Source organism: Balearica regulorum, chromosome 8, assembly GCF_011004875.1.
Source record: "Balearica regulorum gibbericeps isolate bBalReg1 chromosome 8, bBalReg1.pri, whole genome shotgun sequence".
Classification (NCBI taxonomy): domain Eukaryota; kingdom Metazoa; phylum Chordata; class Aves; order Gruiformes; family Gruidae; genus Balearica; species Balearica regulorum.
Window position 1 is genome coordinate 24,135,554 of NC_046191.1, and position 22,430 is coordinate 24,157,983.

Genomic DNA, 22,430 nt, shown 5'->3' on the forward strand with positions numbered 1-22,430 from the left:
TCAAATTCCATTGTTGCATTTTGTTGCCTTAAAAATGTGTACTTCAAATGTAGTGCGAGCAAACGTTTGACAAAAATTCTAAACAAAATGTCATTTTATTTCAAAAGCAAACCACAGGCATTAGGGGCTAAGAACATCTTTTAAAATAACAAAAAAAATTACAACAAAAATCTTTAATAATAAATGAGATAACCTCAATTCTCTATCAGTAAATTTGAAAACATGATTTTAAATATCTATTTCACACTTGTCATTAAGATTTATTATTCCTGAGTATTTCTACTGTAGATAAGCCTTTACTCCAGCAAAGGAAGCTCTTAGACTGAAAGCTGGTCATACGCTTTAGTATCTGGTGAAGGGATCAGCCAGATGTTGCCATATTTACTACATACAAGCTATAAATAGACTAGGAAAACCCCTGCCTCTGCTTATTCAGCACAACAGAACTGAGAGAGAAAAAGTTCATAGCAAAATCTTTTCCATTCAAGTAAAACGTTAAGTATAGCATTTTGGTATCACACACTGATTTCATTAGGAAACAATATACATAAAGACAAAAATCAGATGTACTTCTCAGGCAAAATATTATTTTTAATACTACAATTTCTAAGTATTAGAATTTCTACATTTTTTTATCTTAATACTTTCCCCCTACCCTTACCTCCTCTCCAACTTTTTACATTTTTTACTTGAATTTTTGTCCTGGTTCTGGCTGAGACAAAGTTCTTTTTCTTTCTAGTAGCTGGTGTAGTGCTGTGTTTTGGATTTAGGGTGAGAATAATGTTGGTAACACACTGATGTTTTTAGTTGTTGCCAAGCAGTCAAGGACTTTTCAGCTTCTCATACTTCCCCACCAACGAGGAGGCTGGGGATGCACAAGAAGCTAGGAGGTGACATGGCCAGGACAGCTGAGCCAAGCTGGTCAAAGGGATATTCCATACCATATGACGTCACGCTCTGTATATGACTGGGGGTGCAATGGGAAGCGGTTTGGACTCAGAACGAGCTGAGTATTGGCTCTGGTTGGTGAGCAGTTGTGCTGTGCATCACTTGTTTATCATCATCATCATCCTTTTCTGTCCTATTAAAATTTTTTTATCTCAACCCACAAGTTTTACTATTTTTCTTTTCTTTTTGATTGTCTCCCCCATCCCACTGGGGAGGAGTGAGCGAATGGCTGTTTGTTTGTTTATTTTAGCTGCCTGCTGGGTTATACCATAACATACAAAAACCAAATTATAAAATGTTCTAAACATAGCTTTGTCCCCATCTGAAATAATATTGTACTTAAATACTCAAATTTTCTATGTTTATGTTGAAATGCTGCATTTCATACTGTGATTACTTTATGAAGGACTCAGATATTCCTTCTAAGAATATTTTCTATGCAGTCCCGAGCTACTGCAAGACAGCTTGTTTTTCCAAAATCACCAAAGCAGTATTTACTGAAGTAAACATGAAACTGTTGGCTGCACAGCCTGCTTGGAACTGAGGCTGCTTTAGACATCATGATGGAAAATGCATTTTCTCATAAGTTATTTTTAGTCGGAAAGGGTTGCTAATAATAATGATCAAAGAGGAAGACTGATAATCAGTAACTTAATTTTTTGGAAAAAACTAACTATGGGTTTGTAGTAATCCTGCTACCCAGGGCTAGAAAGAACATAGATATTATTTTCACAGATTTTGCCTTAATTATGCTGACAGAAGTTCTAATAGCTCATCACATGATTGTCACATGCACTTATACACAAAAATATTCAGAAGCATAACAGTATTTTAACAGTACTAAACAATAACGGAGCTCTGAGCAGCTCAGACTGCCTCAAAACCACTGAGCAGCAGATGGCAGACTTGCAGCTTCATAGATGCATTGCTAAACATTCTAATTTATTTCTTTCAATTTGATTTTTCCAGACTGTTCATTAGTTGCACGTAGTCAGCTGCACTATTGGTTACATTTTATCTATTGCATCTTCTGGTACCGTACAATAAAAATCCTTCTGTTTAACAGATTTTGCAAGATCATCTTTTGGAAGAAAAAAATATTTCCATATTCTGAGTACAAAATCTAAAGTTATTACTTGCTTCTGTATCAAAGGGAGATAAATAAGCTAGCTTGTTTTATAAAATTTTATACAAAAAAGATAAATTATTTTATTTAATATCTCTCCCCTCCACAATTTTAAAATCACAATTAATTTTTAAATCAAATTAGCTAACAGAAATAGTATGCCCAATCTTGCCACTTAAAATAATTGCATCCTTCTAATATTTATAGGTTTTAGATGTGCATATTTATAGAATAACAACTACAAGGTCATACATACAAGTGATACAAAGAATTTGTAATCAGGCTTGAATCCAATAAAATGAAATGAAAAAGCATCCACAGATGCTTTTAGGAATTTTCTCAAAAAGAACATAAAAATATACTGTAAAATTTAAATCATAATGCACATTAAAATCTCTGTTCAATAGGCCAGGAAAGCAAGTTACCTCAAATGCAAATCCATAGATTATATGTTATAGAAGTGCCAACATAAATGCATCATGACTGAAGAAATTTGGAGTGTTTCAAAATCTCTGGAGAAGGCCAAATTACAGCCCTGTGTATGATTCATGCACTATCAGTTTGTCATCTCTCCTGCCACAGCAACTCAAGTTGAAAACTCCAGTATGTCTTATTTCAGACCAGAACAAAGAAGTGGGAAAACTGGCCGATTAACATCAGTGAAAGTAAACCACGCTGCTTCCCTTTAAATAATGAGTCAGGAACATTTGGTCCCTCCCAGGAGAGAAATCTTCTCTTAAAGAACTGTTCCCTGGTTGAATCTTCCTTTTCACTCCTGATCCTGAATCCTTTTAAACCAGCCAGATGGAATCAAATCCCCGGGCAGACTCCTACTGTAGGTACCTAACTGCCTCACCAAAGACAGCCAGCTGCTCTCCCAGGTCCTTAAGGAGTCCATACACACGGACGAGGACTTGCACTCAAGTTCAGACTTGGGTTAGCCCTCTGATTGGCAGTGGGTTTTTTCACTGAGATTGCAGGGAAAGCTGTACAACACTTGTGGACGTTGCGTAGCCCCTAATTGCTATGATTTATCTATGTGATGTATTTGAACACTATTTGTCACATCTCAGAGGACAAGGTGCTAATTATAGCTTTTGCTTACGTTGTTTGCAAAGTTACCATCAACACTACATCAGAAAGTGCAAGCATTCAAAATGCTCAAATACAATAAATATTTTTAGTAGAAAATAACCCTTTAGGAACTATATACTCCAGTTCAGTAGTGGGGGAAAAAAAAAAGAAAAAAGGACATTCTGGAACCAGCTTCTCCATCTGTGTGAGCCACAGTGCAAATGTTTGTTCTGCCTGCTCTGGTTAGTGGAAAAATAAAGTACCTATTCCATGTGTTTAGCTGTGATTCTGCACAGTTTAGAGTCTGGCCCACATTTAGGTCAAAGGAACACCCTTCACAGACAAGAGACAACAATCACCTCTCAAATTTGCTTCATTTCACGTTCAGAAAGCTTTCATCCTGAATAAACGTGCCTTCTGCACAAGTTTGGGTGAACAGACTCTACAGATATCAGAAAACAGCAGCCAAAGAGAGCAAGCATCCATGCTGAGGGGCAGCACACAGAAGTTTCCCAAGAACTGAGAGGCTGCAGACCCATGGTCCTGTTGACTCCCCAAGAACCCAGACGCTCAGAACAGCAGGACTCGCCCAGATCTGTACAAGGCCATCAGCACGTGCCAGTGTCTACAACAGGTTGTATAACCCTAACCACACCCATGAGGGCAGTAGCTGCTATATGTAGACAAAGAGTACACGATTCTATGTGTATAAACACCTAAAGAGACAAGTGATCCCTTGAGAGATTTTCTGGACACCTTCCCAAAAGTCACCAGTGAGCCAGTATGACCCCCTACTTCTGTGAGGCCACTGGCTTGGCCTCCAACCCAGTAAAAATGACTGTGTGTTTGTGTGAACTGTGCGATAAAAATGAATGCATTGTGTGAATCTTATTAATAATGGATTCATTCTATGAATAACAGCAGTTGAATTAATAAAAGGTGTTCTAATATGGGTCGTGATCTGTGTCTCACCCTGCCTCAATCCTTTATCAATGAAAAAGGAATGTACGACAATATGTTTAAATGAGTAGCAAAAGTTTAGGATCACTATTTAAAAAACCCATAAACACACACACATTTTTGAAGGCTCAGATTAAGGAACACTTACAAAAGACAATAATTAACTGTGTGTCAATTGACTCAATGCCAAGTTCCTACGTGAGGTCTCAAATAATGGTAAACATCAAATGATTCAAGCTATCAGTACCCTCTTTGACAGTAAATCTCCCTAAGTGACTTATTCTTAGGTCTGAACCCTGCGGTCCTACTAGAACAAACTGGCAGAGAATGATCTAAAAATATCAAGAATATAACCAAATACAACCAAAGATGTTTTTTTCCTCTTTTAGAAATACTTTTAACATGTATCTCATATGACAAATGGAACATGCAAGATGCATTTTTTTCTTTCTACTCAGGAACCATACATGTCCGTTACAACATCCTTTCAGAAATTATACATTCCATAAGACATTTATTCAAGCCACAAATGCTATATACTGATGTGGCAGTGCTAATCAACTGTTGGGCCAAAGCAATAAACAAGTCTTTACTGTTCTGCAGGGTCGTTTGTGCTTCCTGTGATGGCACTTCATGCAAGTTCTTCTATTTGTACAAACTTTTTCTTTGGATAGGCAGAACATGTGTGTGTCAAAACACAATAAAAAAAATCTCTTCCAGTTCTATGTAATTTCCCAGATACAGGCAAAGAACAAGATATTAAAAAAAAAACAAATCTTGTCTCAAGATAAAACTGCTTACAGGAAAAGTGAAGAGGGAGGATCAGGGCAAAAACTCAATCTGCACAACTAAAGCGAGATCCAAGACTTTCTATTCTTTCCTCTTATTAAATATGCAGGGAGGATTCAGAAAATATTGTGATTATTTGTAGGTACTGTCTCTCTACTTGTGTTGGCTTGTCTCAAAGGAAAACAACCAGGAACCAGTATGGTCCCTTGGTAGTGCCTCAAGCATCCATGGAATGTATTCAGATTTTTTTTTCTTTAACATCAGTAGCTTCGTAAACATCTCATGAAGAACTTCCCAAATGTATTTTTCATAGAGGAGGAGAAATGGGCAAGTGAGGAGCAACAAAACTTATTTTCTGCTTCTTTTGATTGTGACACATTAAAGCTGTCTAGAAATCCAGCCAAAGCTTATTTCTCCTCTGTGCTGAAACAGAACTAAGCCAACAGTTTCATCTGCTGCAAAACCTGACAGCCTATATCAAATACTCCGGATATTTGTTAAAAGAAGTTTTAAATTAAGCTGACTTTGTTTCTGTGCATTTTGATGAGAAAGCCAAAAGTGGCCACAATCACTTTGGTCAAGTCCTGCACTAAATTTCTGTATCATGTACTATCTACAACCTACCTTGATTTAACATTAACAGGACAGTGCAGTGTGCCCAGTAAAGAATGTAAGGTATGCACTTTGTGCTTGATGACTTTGAAAGAAAGAGGCTCTGCTCCCTTCCTTCTCAAGGACTAGCATGAAGTCAGGATACCTAGTGTAATTTCTAGGACCACACAAGGCACAGCATAGTCATTACAAAAAATCAGCTGTCATTTTTTTATGGAGGCTTTGTCCAGTAACGTATCAGCAGTTTGGTTCTTTTTATTCTTTCTGTCACCACTATGAATGTAACAGACTTTTAACCAAAAGCATAGTGCCACCTACTGTGCAGTCTGACTCACCCTGAAAACAAATTTTTGCTGATTAACATGGACACCTGAAACAAAGACACATGGTTCTATAAATCCTAAAACTCGATTCTATGTAAATCTTGTAGACTGACATAAAGGTGACTTCTACTAACTAGTTTAAATCAATGTGTAATATTTAAAATATCCATTTACAATACAAGGTTTTTTTTCAAAGTGAAAATAAAATTCTTTGGAGAATATGTACATCTATTAAAACTTACTCTAATCAGATGCATTGGAAAACTAAGAAAGAGCTCCTTTAACTGTGAATTTATTTTGAAAGCAAATTAATTCTTAACACTGGAAAAACAGAGTTTATAGCACTAGCCAAAGCTTCTGTGCCAAGTTTTAGAAGAAAAACTTGGCAGCCTTTCTTTGCAGCATTTACATATAAATAAGTATCCACACCACAGCAACTTGTAAAAACATGATCACAAAAGGGCCTTCTCAGTTCTAGAAATATTCGAAATCTTTGAAAGAAATCTAAATTCCCTCTAAAAACAGTGTTCAGAAACAGCAAAATTACTGAGTCTGTAGCATTTTAGAAGTGTAAAGTCTGGTGCATTGAGATATTGACAAAAAATTTAATATAGTTACTTTTTTAAAATTGAAGCTTCATAGGCATACTGCCTTGAGAAATAATCCAAACCAGTACTATAAAAACCAGTATTATTAATTGTCACGAGTGAAACCAAAGAATAATGAATTCCATTTATTCCATGTATCTGTAAGCAGAGAGAAACAATCAAAATGCAGTGGAGTTCTACTCAAGATCATTGAAGATGGTTGTAGGACCCTATGTTGGGAAACTACAGGCAAGACAGACTGCAATGCAGCAGGCTTTTTACAAGTCGGTAGGTAGGTAGATTACTGTATCTGAAATTTAAAAACACCAAAAGCTGATTGAAAGCAGTGACTACGCAACTTTGCATATACAAAATAAAACACCAGCAGCTAAGTAGTCTAGACTGACGAGGCCTGGTCCTACTGCCCTTACTCACCCTGGCAACTCATTACTTATTTGAAAAGGATTGGGTTCAACCCTACAGGAGACAACAAAGTTGCATTCAGGCTCTAGCCTCTGACTCAGCGTGTAAGATTACTGTAAAGATAAGAGCAGTGAAATGACCTAGATATTTAGAAACTAATTACACGCCCTATGCAATGGATATGCTGACACCATAAAAATAATATTTCATTCCCTAAAGGCAGGCCAACAAGAATCTTAAGCAAATGAACTTTTATATAGAAGAAAGTCTTAGAGAAACACAATGAAAAATTAAAGTTACGATTAGGCAGGAAATAAATTGATTACTCCTTGTCTTTCCCCACAGGCTTAAAAATGCTAGAATAAGCAAAAAATATTTTTTTCCTTCTTTCTAAAAGAGCAGAATCTTAGAATGACTGAAAACACTTAATTGCTTATTCAAACAACTGTATTTGTTGGAATTGTGTTCCTGCTTACGTTCTGGGCATAAAACCAATTAGATTTTTCAACGAAATTAACTCAGAAGTTTACACTTTTACAAAAGTGAAAAAGCTTTAAGGTTAAAAACCATAAAATTGTTGTGTACACAGAAATGAGTAAGAAGGGTAATAATTCCATAAACAACTCTTCGATATTTTGTCCTTTTTACAAAAGCCTTAATAAATTAAAACTAATGCAGATCACTATTATATTTTAACAGAAATATTATAGATTACATGCTTCAACTAAGAATTAATTAATAAGAAAGAAGATAAGTATGAAATAGTTTCACACAAAATCGAAGTTTTTATAGATACTTTCGCAAGTGCGTTTTCTAAAATACTTTGAAATTACTAGAACCCCATGACTTTCAAAAGAAGGTGGTTTTACATGCTGCTGTGTTGCATGCTATACCACGAGATGCAACATGCTTTTTCATATAGCCATATAGAGGCAGATCAAAAATTATTAAATGTATCATTAGCAAAACAGTCCTGTGGATTATGCTTGCATTTCCATTTATTTATTTACTTTTACCTTTATTGAAGAAGCTGCATAGAGCATATCCTCAAGACTGAAATGGCAACACTGGTTAAGGTATTCCTGACAGAATTCTTGAATCAATTGTAGATTATACAAGCTGTCAGCCAAAGACATTGTCTCTTTCAAACAAATATCTAAAAAGGAAGAATAGAAGCAAAGATTAGATATAGTTACTGATTTGCAAAAAAGTGCTTTTTGCTTTGATGGATTCTGGAGCATTTTCTGGATAAATTCAGACTTGATTTTTTTCCCCCCCCGAAGACTTTTATTTTTCTATTTCAGAAACTTAAGAAATGACAGCTCTACATTTTATTCTGCAGTTTTATATCTTTAGATGTTTTTCTAAACCTGAATTGTGTTATTTCACTATTGACAAGTTTATTTTCTGCTTTGCCTTTTGTGAAAATGGAGGTTATGCTCTAACTCCTATTTCCATATAATGAAAAACTATATTTGATCAATAATATACATGTTGGTTTTTTTCAATTAGATTTTCTATACAGCAATAGCAGTAGGAAATGTATGCTTTTTCACAAAGTTCTCCATACCTACTAGTTCTTTGTCTTTGCACAGGGATCTGATAATACATTTTAATGCTATTAACCCTAAATCTTCACCAAAAAACACAGCATCAGTTTATTCTTATCTATTTGTTTTTGTGGATGTAGATGTTTGATACGAGATTTTACAAAGATCTAAAACCTTTGATATATGAATTACCATTCTCTGTTTGAAAGTGCTATTTAAAGACAAAGAAGTAGTAGCAGTGAACAGACTAGCGTAGTTATAACAGTATTCTCTAAATACCATTTACCCTCAGCTAACCTCCTGTTCTCTTTTTATGACTGCTTCTTGGAAAATTAAGTAGCAATAACAATTTCCTTGGAAAATTAAGTAACCAATAACATTTTACTCCTAAAGCAACAATGTATGATAGAGCTCCACAGAACAGTTTTAAATTGTTTAGGTTAAAAGATTTCTTCAGACATGGAATTTACTTTGATGCTAGCAGGACAAGGATTCCCATCCTAAGGGAAGAAGATATATTCCATCATCCCAACCTCACAGATGATTATCAATAGAAAAAACCTGTTTGATTAAACTGCCCAAAATGGGATTAAATTTAGTAATGCAAAATGCAGTGATGCATTTGGATCTAATAAAATTCTAATGTGATTCATTGGTTGAACATGACATAGAGTAGGAAGGTATCGTGTATTAGCTAACGTAAAGATGTCTATGAGCTTTCAGCATCACGCAGCTATGGAAAAAAAGCAAACATAATGCTAAAATGTATCAGAAAAATTATTTCCAGTAGTGACAGAGAAGCACTGTACAAAGCAGTAACAAGATGCCAGTCTGGACTTCTGTGTACAATTACAACCATCCATATTCAAGAAAGATGAACCAAAACTGGACTAGTTGCAGAGGCAGACTAGTGAGGATAATAATGAGAATGGAAATCCACTTCAGAAGGGGAGACTGAAAACGCTTGGTTCAGTAGCCTGGGCAAAACAAGGGAAAGAAAATATATCAAAAAGGTAGACATCAGATTAGGAGAAGCCAATCCAGCTGAAGGGCACTGCTGGAGGAACAATAAAGGCACGTAGACAGGCTACAAGCGCATTTAGGTAGAAAACAAGAATACGACTTAAAACCATGTAAAAAAATGGAGCACTGCAACAGTGGGTAAGAAGAGTACGGATTTTAAAGAGCTAGACGTGCTTTAAGATAAAACATGATAAATTCATGAAAGGGATTATATAATTTTGTACAATTTCTTGACTCATTGACATAGGGAGTCCTTTCTGGTCCTGTATTCCTTGAAGTAAACCTAGATTTGAAAGTTAAATAAAGTCTTAATGAGAAGAAACAATCTATTCCAGACTACAGAGAACTCTAGATTAGTATTTTTCTTTTTTGTTAATGCATTTTAAAGCATTTTTGCATACGCATTTTTGCTACCTGCCTTTCTCAGTCCGATACAGAACCAAATCTCAGTGAAATTTAACATGCATCAAAAATGATGTTTAAATACAGAGAAGATGGGCAAAGTCTTTTAAAGTGTTTCCGGTCACTTCAGAGTACCTTTGAATTTACTTCTGAGACAATGACATGCACGTTTATATATCTTTAGGCAAAGTGATGTCAGGACACCTAAGAACAATATTAAAACTAAAGTTCCAAAGATGACATGCGCCTTGTCTTGTTTAAAGTCAGATGCTGGAGAAATCTACTGGTAAGTATATATGTGGTCACACAAGGTGCACAACATCTTTCAGTCTGTCCATACTTTTAGCCATGCTACAACAGTAAGAAGGAACCAGGTGTTACCCCCATTCAACACTACCCAAGTTTTAACTCTTCCCTAATCACATACAATAGCATATATTTGGTTGTAACATCCATGTAAATTGAAAGTTGTATTTTTCAAAATTCACAAGCTGAAGAAGAACGGTGAATACATGCATCTTAGTGTCTTTCATCTTCAACGCCTACTGTGCTGGAAGCTTCCTATAAAGTGGTTGTGCAGATGAATTCCAGGTTTCAGTCCTTAGGAAGCTTTATACCCTTGTTCATATTCCTGGATTTCTCAGGATGCTTCTGTGTAAGTATTCCCACGACATCAAAGGTATCATGGACAGAACACAGGCAGAAAATGATGGGTGTTAGCTGCCAAGACATTTTACAGCTACATGAGGCTCTTAGTTGCCAAGAGGAAGACATGACTTTAACCAGGCCACTGAGCAAAAGAACAAGACGTAGCTGCTCATTATAACTGACAATTGCTATTACAGAACAGCAGGACACCAATGCATTCTACACTACATGTTTTTGTTTACTCTACAAATGATATGGGTAACCATCAGGTGAACTAAAAGCCCAGAACACAGAGCAACCATTTGCCATGCAGTGCAGCTATGCAGAGCTTGACGAACTCTAACCTCTTCCATGGTTTGTATCTGTAACTGCTCAGATTCACAAGAAAGCACTTATGCAGCTTCAAGAGTAAGACTTTTCCAGGTGGTTTCAAATTTCATAGCACAAAGGCAAATGCTTTGCCAGAGTCAGATCTGTAACAATATATCTTAATATGCTTATATTAGCACGATAACATGAAAATAAGCACAACATGGAAGGACGCCTTCGTTCCTTTTATTTAAATGTAAAAATAAATAGGCAGTAAGTTAATATTAAACCCACGACACCCAAAATATGCCTCTGGTATATCATATTTAAGCACCTTCCTTCACACTTATCAAACACAGACATTTCAACTTTTACAGACATATGTTTACAAGCTGACAGACACGTTAGACATACCCTCCAGTTTAACAATATCTGGACAGTAGAAGTGGATCAGGGCTGCTAGAGCACAACCATCTGTACCATCTTTCAGCAGGTTCTCCACCAACGGAATGCAGGGCAGCTGCTTAAGCAACGTTTGCTCCTTCCTGTAACGAGCCTACAACATAGAACAAAGAAATTTAGAGAGACAAAGGCTCTGAAACATATGAAGAAAGAGATTCATACTGTAGGTTTTACACTGTTAGTGAAAAAGCAGTATTCAATAAGCAGCTGAATATTCGCAGTTTTAAAGTTCTTAAAACTATTCATGTTATGCCCCATTTTGAATGGTATAAATAATATTTAAGAGGAAAGGAACCTACAATGCTAATATTCAGCTTTTCCTTCAAAACTATCAAATTTTGATTCTCTCTGTATAACATCATATACCTTAATTACATTCAACGCACTGTTATACTATCAGAAATGATCTGTGTGTAAAGACAATGAGACAAATCCTTATCTGGTGTAACTTCAGTTTACTGGCAAGTCAAATGACTGAGGTTAACACACCAAAGAATCTTGCCTAAAATCTCATTCATATAACTGACTCAATGATCAATTCAGAAACAAGGAAATCTGCATTTGATCCACTCCCTTTTTATTACTAGAATGTGTTATTATAAGCAGTTGTAAACATAGAGAAGCATTAATGATCAAGTGTGATGACCACGCAGTGGCCCAGTTATAAAAGGAAACATTTTGAAAAACAACTTAGTATATAAAGAGATCATTAGTTCACAATACCAAGATAGCATTTGTCTGCAGTGAATGTATTTTTCATGGGTTTCTTTTTTTCCTGGAGGGAGAGGGGGCTTACTTAAAAAAGTGGTATTCGTCATTCCTAGTTTCTTTTCAGTTCTTCCTGGGAAAACAAATGGAGGTGGAAGAAAGTGATACAGATTTTAATGTGTTAATATTATTCACTAAGACTTACTTTTAAAACAGTACCGAAGGGTTACTTTTCTATTCATACCACAAAACTACTTACGATGCCAAGAGTGTTTCTGAGTTAATTTTATGCTGTTTTCATTCATCTGGAAGTCTCCCTGTATGGACTCTAAGAAGTCTTTGTGGATGTTATACTTCTCAGCAAAGCTGAAGCTGATAGGAACTATCTCCTACTGTCCACCTTTTGGCTGTGCTGGAGCAATTGATGGAGCTGAGTGGTAAGACCATTGATTGGGCTACATCTCTCTCCTCCTTTGCTTCTGCAGTGAATGAGGGGGCAGGGCTGGAGGTTTTATGGGTGGGGTGGGAATTGTTCAAGCTAGCTTTGCTGGCAAAAAAGGCTGCGGAACCACAGACTAACCCTGAAGGCTATACTTACTGTCACTGGACTGCTGTCAAGGATCACATAGGATTATCTTTAGTAAACGTCAGTGTCCTCTAACTGGCCCAAAAAGTACAAGTCTAATCCAGCAACAGTAGACACATCAATTCTAGAAAAATAAAGGGCTTGTATTTGGCCCAGAGAACTTATACTTTAACCAATTAATAGTAAAAAAAACCCCAACCAAAACCTGAGAGTTAGTCTTTATTTCATACTTGAAATGTACTGGTATTTGTGTGTCAAGTATGCTATATAAAAATGAAAATGCCATTTTTGTATGCTATGGGAAATACTCACTGATACTAAACAAAATCATGTTAGTGTTTCATGCATTATTAATATTCTTTTCCCTATGTTAGCAATACTTCCTATTATTTCTAATTAAATAGGTCAATTATGTTTGCAGTGAAAGTTTGTTCTTTTTCACTCTGTGGCAATCCAGTGACCCACTATGATGAAAATCCTGTAAGTTTCAAATACTACGTTAATTTGTCCATGTACTTCCCCCTCAAAATGACTGAAATTCAGTCTATGAAATATTACAATTAATTATGAAATAATGATAAAAGATACACGATACAGATGGTCTCTAACATCATGGCCCCTGTATAATTTATATATTCCTTTAAACAGCATCTTTTTAATGGAGTGTTCAAAAATATTTGAAATGGTTAGTACAGCGGTCTTGCACAGTATATCCTGTGAAAAAGTCTACTATCACTTTAATGATGCCTTCACTGGCCTTATGAACAGTGCCTGCAGATGCTGGAAACTGTGTCATATCATTAAAGTGGACCTAAAAAGAGGACTTAATTCACTGTAGAGAGTATGCCAGGCACGTTACTTCAGGAAAAATAAACTTATACCCTAATGAACCTAGTATGTCAGGTTATAGAAGAGGCATTGTGTTTTAATTTGGTTGAAAAGGTAAAAGAAATGATACTGAAAAATAAGACGCTGGTAATTGCACTGCATTTTTACTTCAATTTGAAGCAACTCTTCTCATCAGTTGCTATGTTTGCTAATAAATATGGATGCAATAATGCAAAAGATGAACCTCGAGTTATTATAAAGCTCTAGTGCTAATTTAAACATAAATGCTAATACAGGCATCTTGTTTCTGAGATCCTAAACCAGCTTGATTTAATGTCTTTGAGGTTATTCCACGTAAACAAGTCTAGGTATAGCTGAGGTCAGCTAAACATAAACCAAGAGCATGCCAGCTACTCTATCTTAAGTGCTCATGTGTACTCTGAGTTAATCATTAATAATGAACACTCTTACGCACTTACCATATAGTAGATAACATTATAAATTTACTTCTCAGAGTAAGTTTTCAGCTGCCTGTATGCTCAGGAATGTCTACCTCTATGAAACACTTGCACTACATAAAGGGAAGATATCAGGAGACTAGTTGAACTCTTAGAGCAGCGTGAGCCACTGCCTTCCTACTATATCATCAGTAGCACGTGGGTTTCAACTGTATCTCTACCAAACTAACACACTCAAAGCAACATAAATACCACTAGTTCAAGTTGTTTATGGATAACTAGCAGGCAAATTAGAGACAGCTTTTCAATAGATTGAATATTTTATATTTAAATATCATTTTTATGCAATGGAAGAGAATCATTAGTAAACTAACACCTTAGGCAAAAATAGAACAAAAACATATTCTGAAACTGCTTTGAAGTAGCCACCTTATTTTGTAGAAATGAGACCAAAAAACCCCCCCCAAGCACTGCTTAAATTTCTGATCACAGTCCATTTTTTGCATTATTCCCTCCATTTAATTATGCTATCTATTCCAAAACACTATTAAAGGACTATACTCTGAAGAGCAGTGCATTTGTGTCACGACTGTAATAGACAGCATTATAGAGAAATTGCCCATATAGCATAAACTGTTATGAATTTGAATACTGATTAGTCTGCTGAAGACAGTACTTTTAAATTGCTTTTCCAGACACCAAGTAATTTCTGTTGTTGCATATATGCACCTGTCTTGTATTTTTAATTCTCTTTGCAATGTATGAACAATCTCTTACTAGCTATGAAAACAAGTATCTCAGGGACTGCTAGATCAGTTATTTGGTAATCCTTAGATCAAAGATAGATCAGAATTAGTTCTTTGGAATTCAGACTAGAAGTATGCAATTCTGCATGTACCTAAACAGCTGACTATTTTGTTCCCAGCCAAACCTGTTGTAGAATAAACAATCTGAATACATTTCAGGGGTGAATTACTATATGATAGAGGAAAGTAATGATAATCCCAAAGTGACACAGAGAGAAAACAAACTTTATTATTGCAGTCCTGAACAGTTACTTTTTATTGCTTTTCGTGAAATTAGTTTCAATAAAAGTAGACTGCTTTGGGTTACTTTGTGTGGGGATAGATTAACAGCAGTCTTAAATCAGCTGAAAAATTAGGGAATTCTCAACAAATGGTGTAATGATTGCACATTGTTAAATCAGAGTATTTCTGATGCCATGTTGCATCAACAATCAAAAACTATTTCTGCAAGTCTCTTTTTAAAAGAGAGTCAGTATCAAATAGCATATGTTTACTGGAAGCTTATGAAAAAAGTAGTCTGCAAAACCCCATATCATTTGACATTAGTTAATTACAGGTAGCACTGCCTTATAGAAACCCGTAGAGGACTTGACTGCTTGAAAAGTAATTCCTTATCCAGCTTCATACCTTACATTTATTTTGCACAGATTACCTTGCGAAACAAGGTTCTCTATTACGCACATCTTTGCAGAGCAATCTCTTACAAAATTATCGTGTAGAGATACATGAAATGAATGATTAGACCAGCATGACATGGACAAAGCCATTCCCAAAATAAGCTAGGTGATCAAAGTGAAGCAGTCGGGCAAACTTACAGGAACCAGTTTCCAAAACCATTTGGTGGGAGACTTCAGAGGAAGCAGTAGGAAAAAAGAATAAAAGCAAAAAGCAAAGAAAAAAAAAAGGAACAATTTATCAGATTTCACAAATTACTTTAACAAAGCAATTTTCTTCAACATTCTCAGTTTTGTGTAACAGTGAGTTGTAATTTAATGGTAAGCATTAGTGCACTGTAACCTCTGTGTATGGAACTAATTAGCAGAAATAACACTGGAGAAATATGTCTGCAGTTTTTGTAGATCAACATTATAATTTTCCCACATGAACAGGTAAGATTGTCAGATCAATGCAGTTTTATTTAATGCTTTCACACATCTAATTGTACCCTACATATGCAATCTGACTGAAGAATTCATTTGAGACTTGAAGTCATGATACCACAAGTATCAAAATGAACTCCAGCAGCACATATGGGGAAGCAGGGAAGCTAAAGCAATGAAAAAAGGTATAAACACACTGTAGTACAGTACAACCAATCGCAGTGAAGTTTGCATTAGTTACTTCAAGCCAAACAGTTATGTTTATAACATTTAACAATATTTTTAAACAATCAGATGACAGTTTTCAGAACAAGAGGTGCAGGCAGTTATATTTTTGCAATGACAAATCACATTAGCATCAGCTGCATGATGTGCAATGACCTGAAATGTAGATGGAGTTTTGGCTACTGACAGAGAAATGATCAGAACTGATACATATAATTCTAAACTCATAGGTGATCAAAAAATACTACAGCAAATTATAAAGAAAATTTTACAAATATAAAATTTGACCTAAAAGCTTAATCCTAAGCAAAGTCAGTGAATTTTTCTGTAACTAGTCTAGCATATTACTTCTACTATTAAGGAAACAAAAAATAGTGTAGTAGTATTATAAATACACACAGAAAACTTCACCACTCTATTGATTTAATTGTAGAAATTAAAAACCCCAAACACTCCAACAAATTACCAGAGTGCAGGAAAGATTTTTTTTTTTTTTTTTTAAATGAAGAGAAGTATTTTCTGGAAATGGTGAAAAAAGTAGTTTCAAAACTACTATGGAAAAAACTGCTATAGAAGCTTATTATTTTATGCAGTTGTTAAAATACTGCACTTCTATAAACCCTTAAAATAACTGCAGTAATGAAACAAAGCTTTTATGTAAAAAATTTATTGTACATGAAAGGGTGTGCATTAGTAATATGACTATTCTCAACATTCTCCTCCATTTAACTGGACAGTTACACTGGAGAATCCCAGAGCCACTTAGAGAAATGAACTACAAGATGCATGTTCATGTCTGGCTCTAGACATTTCAGTCACACCAACTAAAGCTCTTTCCATAGGGTTCAGTTTCTCTTCACCTCACTGAAATATAGTCAATGTATGGAAAAGTACATGAATTTGGAAACAATTATCTTATTTTTCAACTGCAACAGGAATTCTAAACCTTATCATAAAGCAAGTGTTTAGGTAAATGGATCAGACCAGGGCTGCCTATCATTCTACTTAACACTGACAGGAACATTCTTATTTGATTTCCAAAGGTGAAATGTATTTCAGACTTGGATGCAAAGGTCCATCAATATCTATTTAGTGATAGGCTGAAGAACTAGTCTTTGGAAAAAAGCACACATTACTTTCAATTCCAAAGACTAGCTCTCCGTAACAGTACAAACGGAACTGAAAACTAACAATCCAATATATATTTTTATTTATCCACTTGGCTGAAACTAGGGTTGAGATGACTATGAATATAATTCAAGAGGCTGAAAGACTGAAGATAATCAAGTTTAAATTCAAATAGACTATAAGATTTGTAAATATACACTTTGTAAAGTCACTTAAAAAAAGATAAAGACAAATTGAAATCTCTTGGACAAGATAATGGGAATCCAATGGCTGCTGAATTGGCACTTTATATCAACAGGAATAAACTTCTGCTGTCTTCCTTGCACCATCATTTGTGTTCATGCAGCTGTGCATTAATTGCATTAATTGGATCAAGAAACTGATCCTGCTGCAAACATTTCTTCTTGACAGGTTAGCTTTTGCTAGCAGTGTGGATTTATGACACATTAAATTCAGTGTGATACCACGGCATTAGTGTTTTACCTTCACACAAAAAGTTGCACTGTTTAAACTAATTTTAAAAAATGTTTTAAGAATTCAGGTCTTTAGATGAAACATCTGTTTCTCATATAGGATTTGCACTGATTTGGCTTAAATCTGTTAAGACTGATTCACCCTAAATCACAAAAGTAGATGGAAAAATAACCGATTTTTTAGAAAGCTTCAACTACACTGGAAATCAGTAGTTTAACCAGTGCAACTGTACATTCACTACACAGTCCTCAACGGAAGCCTGAAAACCAAAGCTATTCACTACAAAACTTGAAATCCTAATTCTGAAAGAAGATGCAGAGACTCTACCAGAAAAAGACGAGGTTACCACAAATCACAGGCTGATCAAGATCCACAGAGGACTACCTGGAACTAAAAATCATACATAGTCCTTCCTCTCTTACCTTCTACAGGAAGCTATCAGCAGAAGAAAGTGAAGAAAAACAAAAGCAATCTCATAATCTGTTAATACCGTTTTTAATCTATCCAGAAATAGAAAATAGGTATATCTTATCAGTTGTATGATTTATTAATCTGTGTATACGATGCTTACAATTTTTAGAAATGTAGAGATTTACTATTTATTGAAAAAGGTTTGCCGCGGTTTTGTAACAAGACAGTAAGGCACTAATTTGGCAGGCTTGAGGATTTATGAATTTATCACCGTAGGAAATTATAAAATAATTAAAAAGTCTACTCATTAACTTTGTTTCACCTTTTAGGTATACAACTTTGTTGCTTCTTGGCCAGAAATTAAAAATAACAAAAAGCTTTCCCTAATAACAAGAATGATCTATTCTTCCCATGTTTGTTTGGCCATCTCTCTAAATCAGCAGAAGAGGCATTCTCAATTTAAATTTAGTTCAAGTTCAAAACCAGACCACACCTTAGAAACTCTGAAACCTAAATATCCAAAGGTGTTTGGCTAGTGCAGAAGGGAGAATGCAAAGTTTCTTCAGTTTTAGAATGGAATCATCACCTTTCAAACCGCTGTGTTGGATAACATGGAGAAGCTAAATTACAAAATAACTTTAACCTGAAAAGGATGGTGGAAGACAGAAAAAAGGCACAATGAAACAGGCCAGTTCCCCTTCATGCTAAGTTTTAAAATACTAATAGAAGCAGCAGTTAGGAGTTTAAAAACATCAAAGAAAGAAAATAAAACTGAATTCAGATATCAAGAATTAAGCTACAACTGTAATATGAGCATAGAAAATACTATACTTAATAAATATATAGAAGTATAATTTAATTGTTCCATAAAAGTAAAAAAACATGTAATAATATTGCTTTAGTTAACACAATTACTTGACAACGTAATTTATGCAGCTGAATCCCACACTGAGGCAAATAACATAACACATACTTGGGATAATAGTATCTAAAATTCAGTGTATAGAAGAGAAGGCCTTAATTAGAATTTTTTCCATGATATAGCAACTATACCATGATTTCGCTATTTTGAAAATGCATTTGTACATTGGCCAACAGAATAGGGCTCTGAATGTGTTATAGCTTCACAATTCATATGAAAAACACTACAAATGCATATACCATTTTTACGTAAATGTTTTATTCCACTGGGTCCGTTTATGGGATCAGAGTTACAGACTGTACAAGTCTTTCAGCAGTTGATTCAAGAATGTTTACATTAAAGTATAAACTAAAAATTTTATCTTGGTATTCCTAATATAAAATGCAAACTACAATATAAGTGAAAATAAACATTACTGAATTTTTACAGATACAGGTACTTTTATGGCATTGCTTTGATAATAATGTCATCTTAGATATGTCTTTACCATATTAAGACTCTCATCCACTTTGGATTTTAAAAATTACTGTCATCTTTCAAAATGACCTAGAAGCACACAAAACTTCCTACTATTATTTTCAAGAAAAAGAAAAATCACTAGAGGACAGAGGATGATAGGTTATCACACTGCCCCCCATTTACTTTGTTTTATCTAAATTTGAGAAATGAACCTGTCAAGGACATCTTATTCTCCAGATTTCTATGCCATTATCACACTGCTGAACACAGATTAAATTTTCCATATCAAGATATATGCATCACAGTCACACTACTATTGTAAACCCCACCATTTTCTTTTGCTGAGTCACATACTTACTAATTAGCCTTCATCATTCCATATATTTAAAAAGAAACCACAAGTGCAGGGGCATTCATTACATTCATACTTTTTGAAGCTGAACTTCTGATCTAGCCAGGTAACCCGCAACTCCTTCAGAGTAGCACTGAAAAGGAGATAGCTGCTTACATGAAAGCAGACCAAGGGAACTAGGATTACAGCCTTGCAGTAGCTAGGAAATCTGTCTGCATTCAAGCGCAGGGATAATACCAAAGGGTGTTCCAACTGATTACCAATTCCCTAATAATAATTATATCACAATAGGATAAATGATCTCATTCTGAAGCAAGCAATTTTACATACTTTGGAACTGTATTTGGATGGGTATAATGCTATTTAATTATCTGAGCTCTGCAAACAAAAGGAAAAAAATCCTGTTATGAAAGGGAATCAAACATAATCTGGTTTTATTGTATACATAATAAAACCTGTAATCAACCAGTATTTTGGACCATAGCCAGAACAATGCCTCCCATGATGCCACATAGGTTTCTCTTTTGAGATGCATGCAATTCACAAGGAAAAAAACATTTAAAATAATGAGTAAAAATGTGGTGGTCTTTTTTGTATCAGATTTGACTACAGTTTTAATCCATTTGAAAGTATTCATTAATCTTAATAAATTCCTTAGTACTAACATAACAGATGTTTCCCTGCTATCAAAAGGACAAATGGGAATTAAAAGTGCAACTCTTAGTGTTACATTTAAATGGATATTTTCATGGAAACAATGAAACTAACAACAAAAGGACTGAATACTAAAAGTTTGCTTTCTTTAACAAGCAGTTAAAAGTCGAATGTCTGCAAATGTATATTTACCTATACATACTATATGCAAGTAGTTTTTGTTTATAGATAAATGTTTACTCTTGTTTGAAGTATTTTAACTCCTACACCTACCTTCTGACCTCCTGCGGATTCTGCACTGTGATGCTCTTTTAGTTTTTGCTCCTGTTCCATTATGTCTTTCAAATGTTCATTTACCTAGAGACAAAATAGTTTATTCAGTGGTCTCTTCTCAGTTAGTCTGTTAACTGAAAAGATTAAACAAGTATTTCAGACTACAGCCCTGAAGCATAATCAGAGAGTTTTAGATGCAGTCTGGGGTCACTAGTTGTCAGCTGTACACTGCACAAACTAACCTGCCCCGTATTATGCTCAACCACATTTGATTAACAGTGCATCCTTGTTACTTGATTTGACTATGCAGTGAAACAAGATGTGTTCAAATACAAACAGAATACCTTGGGTTTAAATCATGTTAAATTACACAATAAGATGACAAGTCTTGACAGAGCCAAAAAGAGACCCTCGAGCAGCCGTCATGCCATCTCAACATGACTGTGACTGGTAAACTGTCATATGTAGTGTATATTATAGTATCTTATTTAGTATTTATGTAGTATTTGTAGAGTATTTATTTAGACTCCCCATTTATTTGGTTCACATAACATGTTTAGCTTATTTCTGCAAACTTTGCTTTTTATTACCCACACAGAGCAGATGTAGGAATAGTCTGTATCAGACACAGTCTTGTTATACCTACATACATCCGTATCGTACCCACCTGTCTCTAATCAAATCACATAGACTACAAAGAAAATCACAGCTTGCTTTTCCAGTACTCATACCTTGTTTATCCAGTACATGACAGCATCCTCAATGTCATAAGGTAGGTCTGTAGCTTGGAAGAAGGATGAATACTGCTGAGTGCATGCAATCACTTTCTCAACGCTGACCATCTCTACAGTATATGCCATCATAAGAGTATCGATCATGGCCAAGTGAGCACTCTACAAAGAGAAGCAGCAATACCTAATTAGTTTGCAAATCAAAAGATCACTTTCTTGCGTATCATTTCTGAACATAGTCTCATACAGGCAAAGATCAAAACTGTAAATGCTACAAGTTTTCTGTCTGGTTGTCAGTTTTTGAATGAAAGACAAATGAAGACAAACACACATAACAGATTTGAGAATGCAATACAAAGCACAAGGACATGAATTAAAAAAATATTTGTTGCAAATTAAAATAACTTGTGTAACAAAACTAACACCAAAAATAAAGAACTGGAAATGGAAAGAATAAGCAATTTTAATGACTCAAACATTACATCACTTTTAACAAAGCTAAAGAGATCTTTTAAATTTGTCACCCTAGCGAAAACAAAACCCCCTGTCTGTTCCAATGTTATTTGTACTGGAAATAAAAGCTGACATTGCCTGGTAAACAACCTTCATCATCATGAAAATGCTTAATTAATAAGTAGAAGTTTATCTATTTTTAAAGTCATAATCCAGGAAGAAGACGACACCATTATACTAAACTTAAGTAAAAACAACATGATAGAAAATGTTTGTTTTTCTTCTAGTAAACTAATTATCTTATGCAGATGCAGCTATAAACTGCACAACTAGGTTTAAAATAAGCATATACTGATAAATAAAATATAGCTTCTGTTAAAAGAGGAGGTATGTTTCTCCTGGTGGTGTTATGTATTGAAAGACAATGGCTATTTCACAGTTTGTAATAATTTAAAAACAAACAAACAAAAAAGGATGACAAGCGGGATTTACATTAGATACTTGTGACTGAATAAGAAAATGATGGCAGTTTGTAGAGGCAGTGCCTACAGCTAAACAGATTTGTTTCTGCTTCATGATAAGATGAACAGCAACAGCTTTCTAAGTATTAAGTAACATTTCCCATG

At 35.0% G+C, this 22,430-nt stretch overlaps 1 protein-coding gene across 4 annotated transcripts in view; it reads right to left on the reverse strand.

The window, feature by feature from the left end:
• The window catches only part of CAMSAP2 (calmodulin regulated spectrin associated protein family member 2), an 84,270-nt gene that overhangs the window by 20,987 nt on the left and 40,853 nt on the right, over positions 1–22,430 (reverse strand). For 2 of the 4 annotated variants that reach the window (XM_075760113.1, XM_075760112.1), the window contains exons 3-7: positions 21,352–21,513; positions 20,621–20,704; positions 15,438–15,470; positions 11,189–11,330; positions 7,859–7,998 (exon numbers count right to left, since the gene is read on the reverse strand). In XM_075760113.1, the coding sequence (XP_075616228.1) occupies positions 7,859–7,998; positions 11,189–11,330; positions 15,438–15,470; positions 20,621–20,704; positions 21,352–21,513 (561 nt within the window). The remainder of the gene's footprint in view (positions 1–7,858; positions 7,999–11,188; positions 11,331–15,437; positions 15,471–20,620; positions 20,705–21,351; positions 21,514–22,430) is intronic. The other 2 variants (XM_075760114.1, XM_075760115.1) reach the window with 1 other exon arrangement.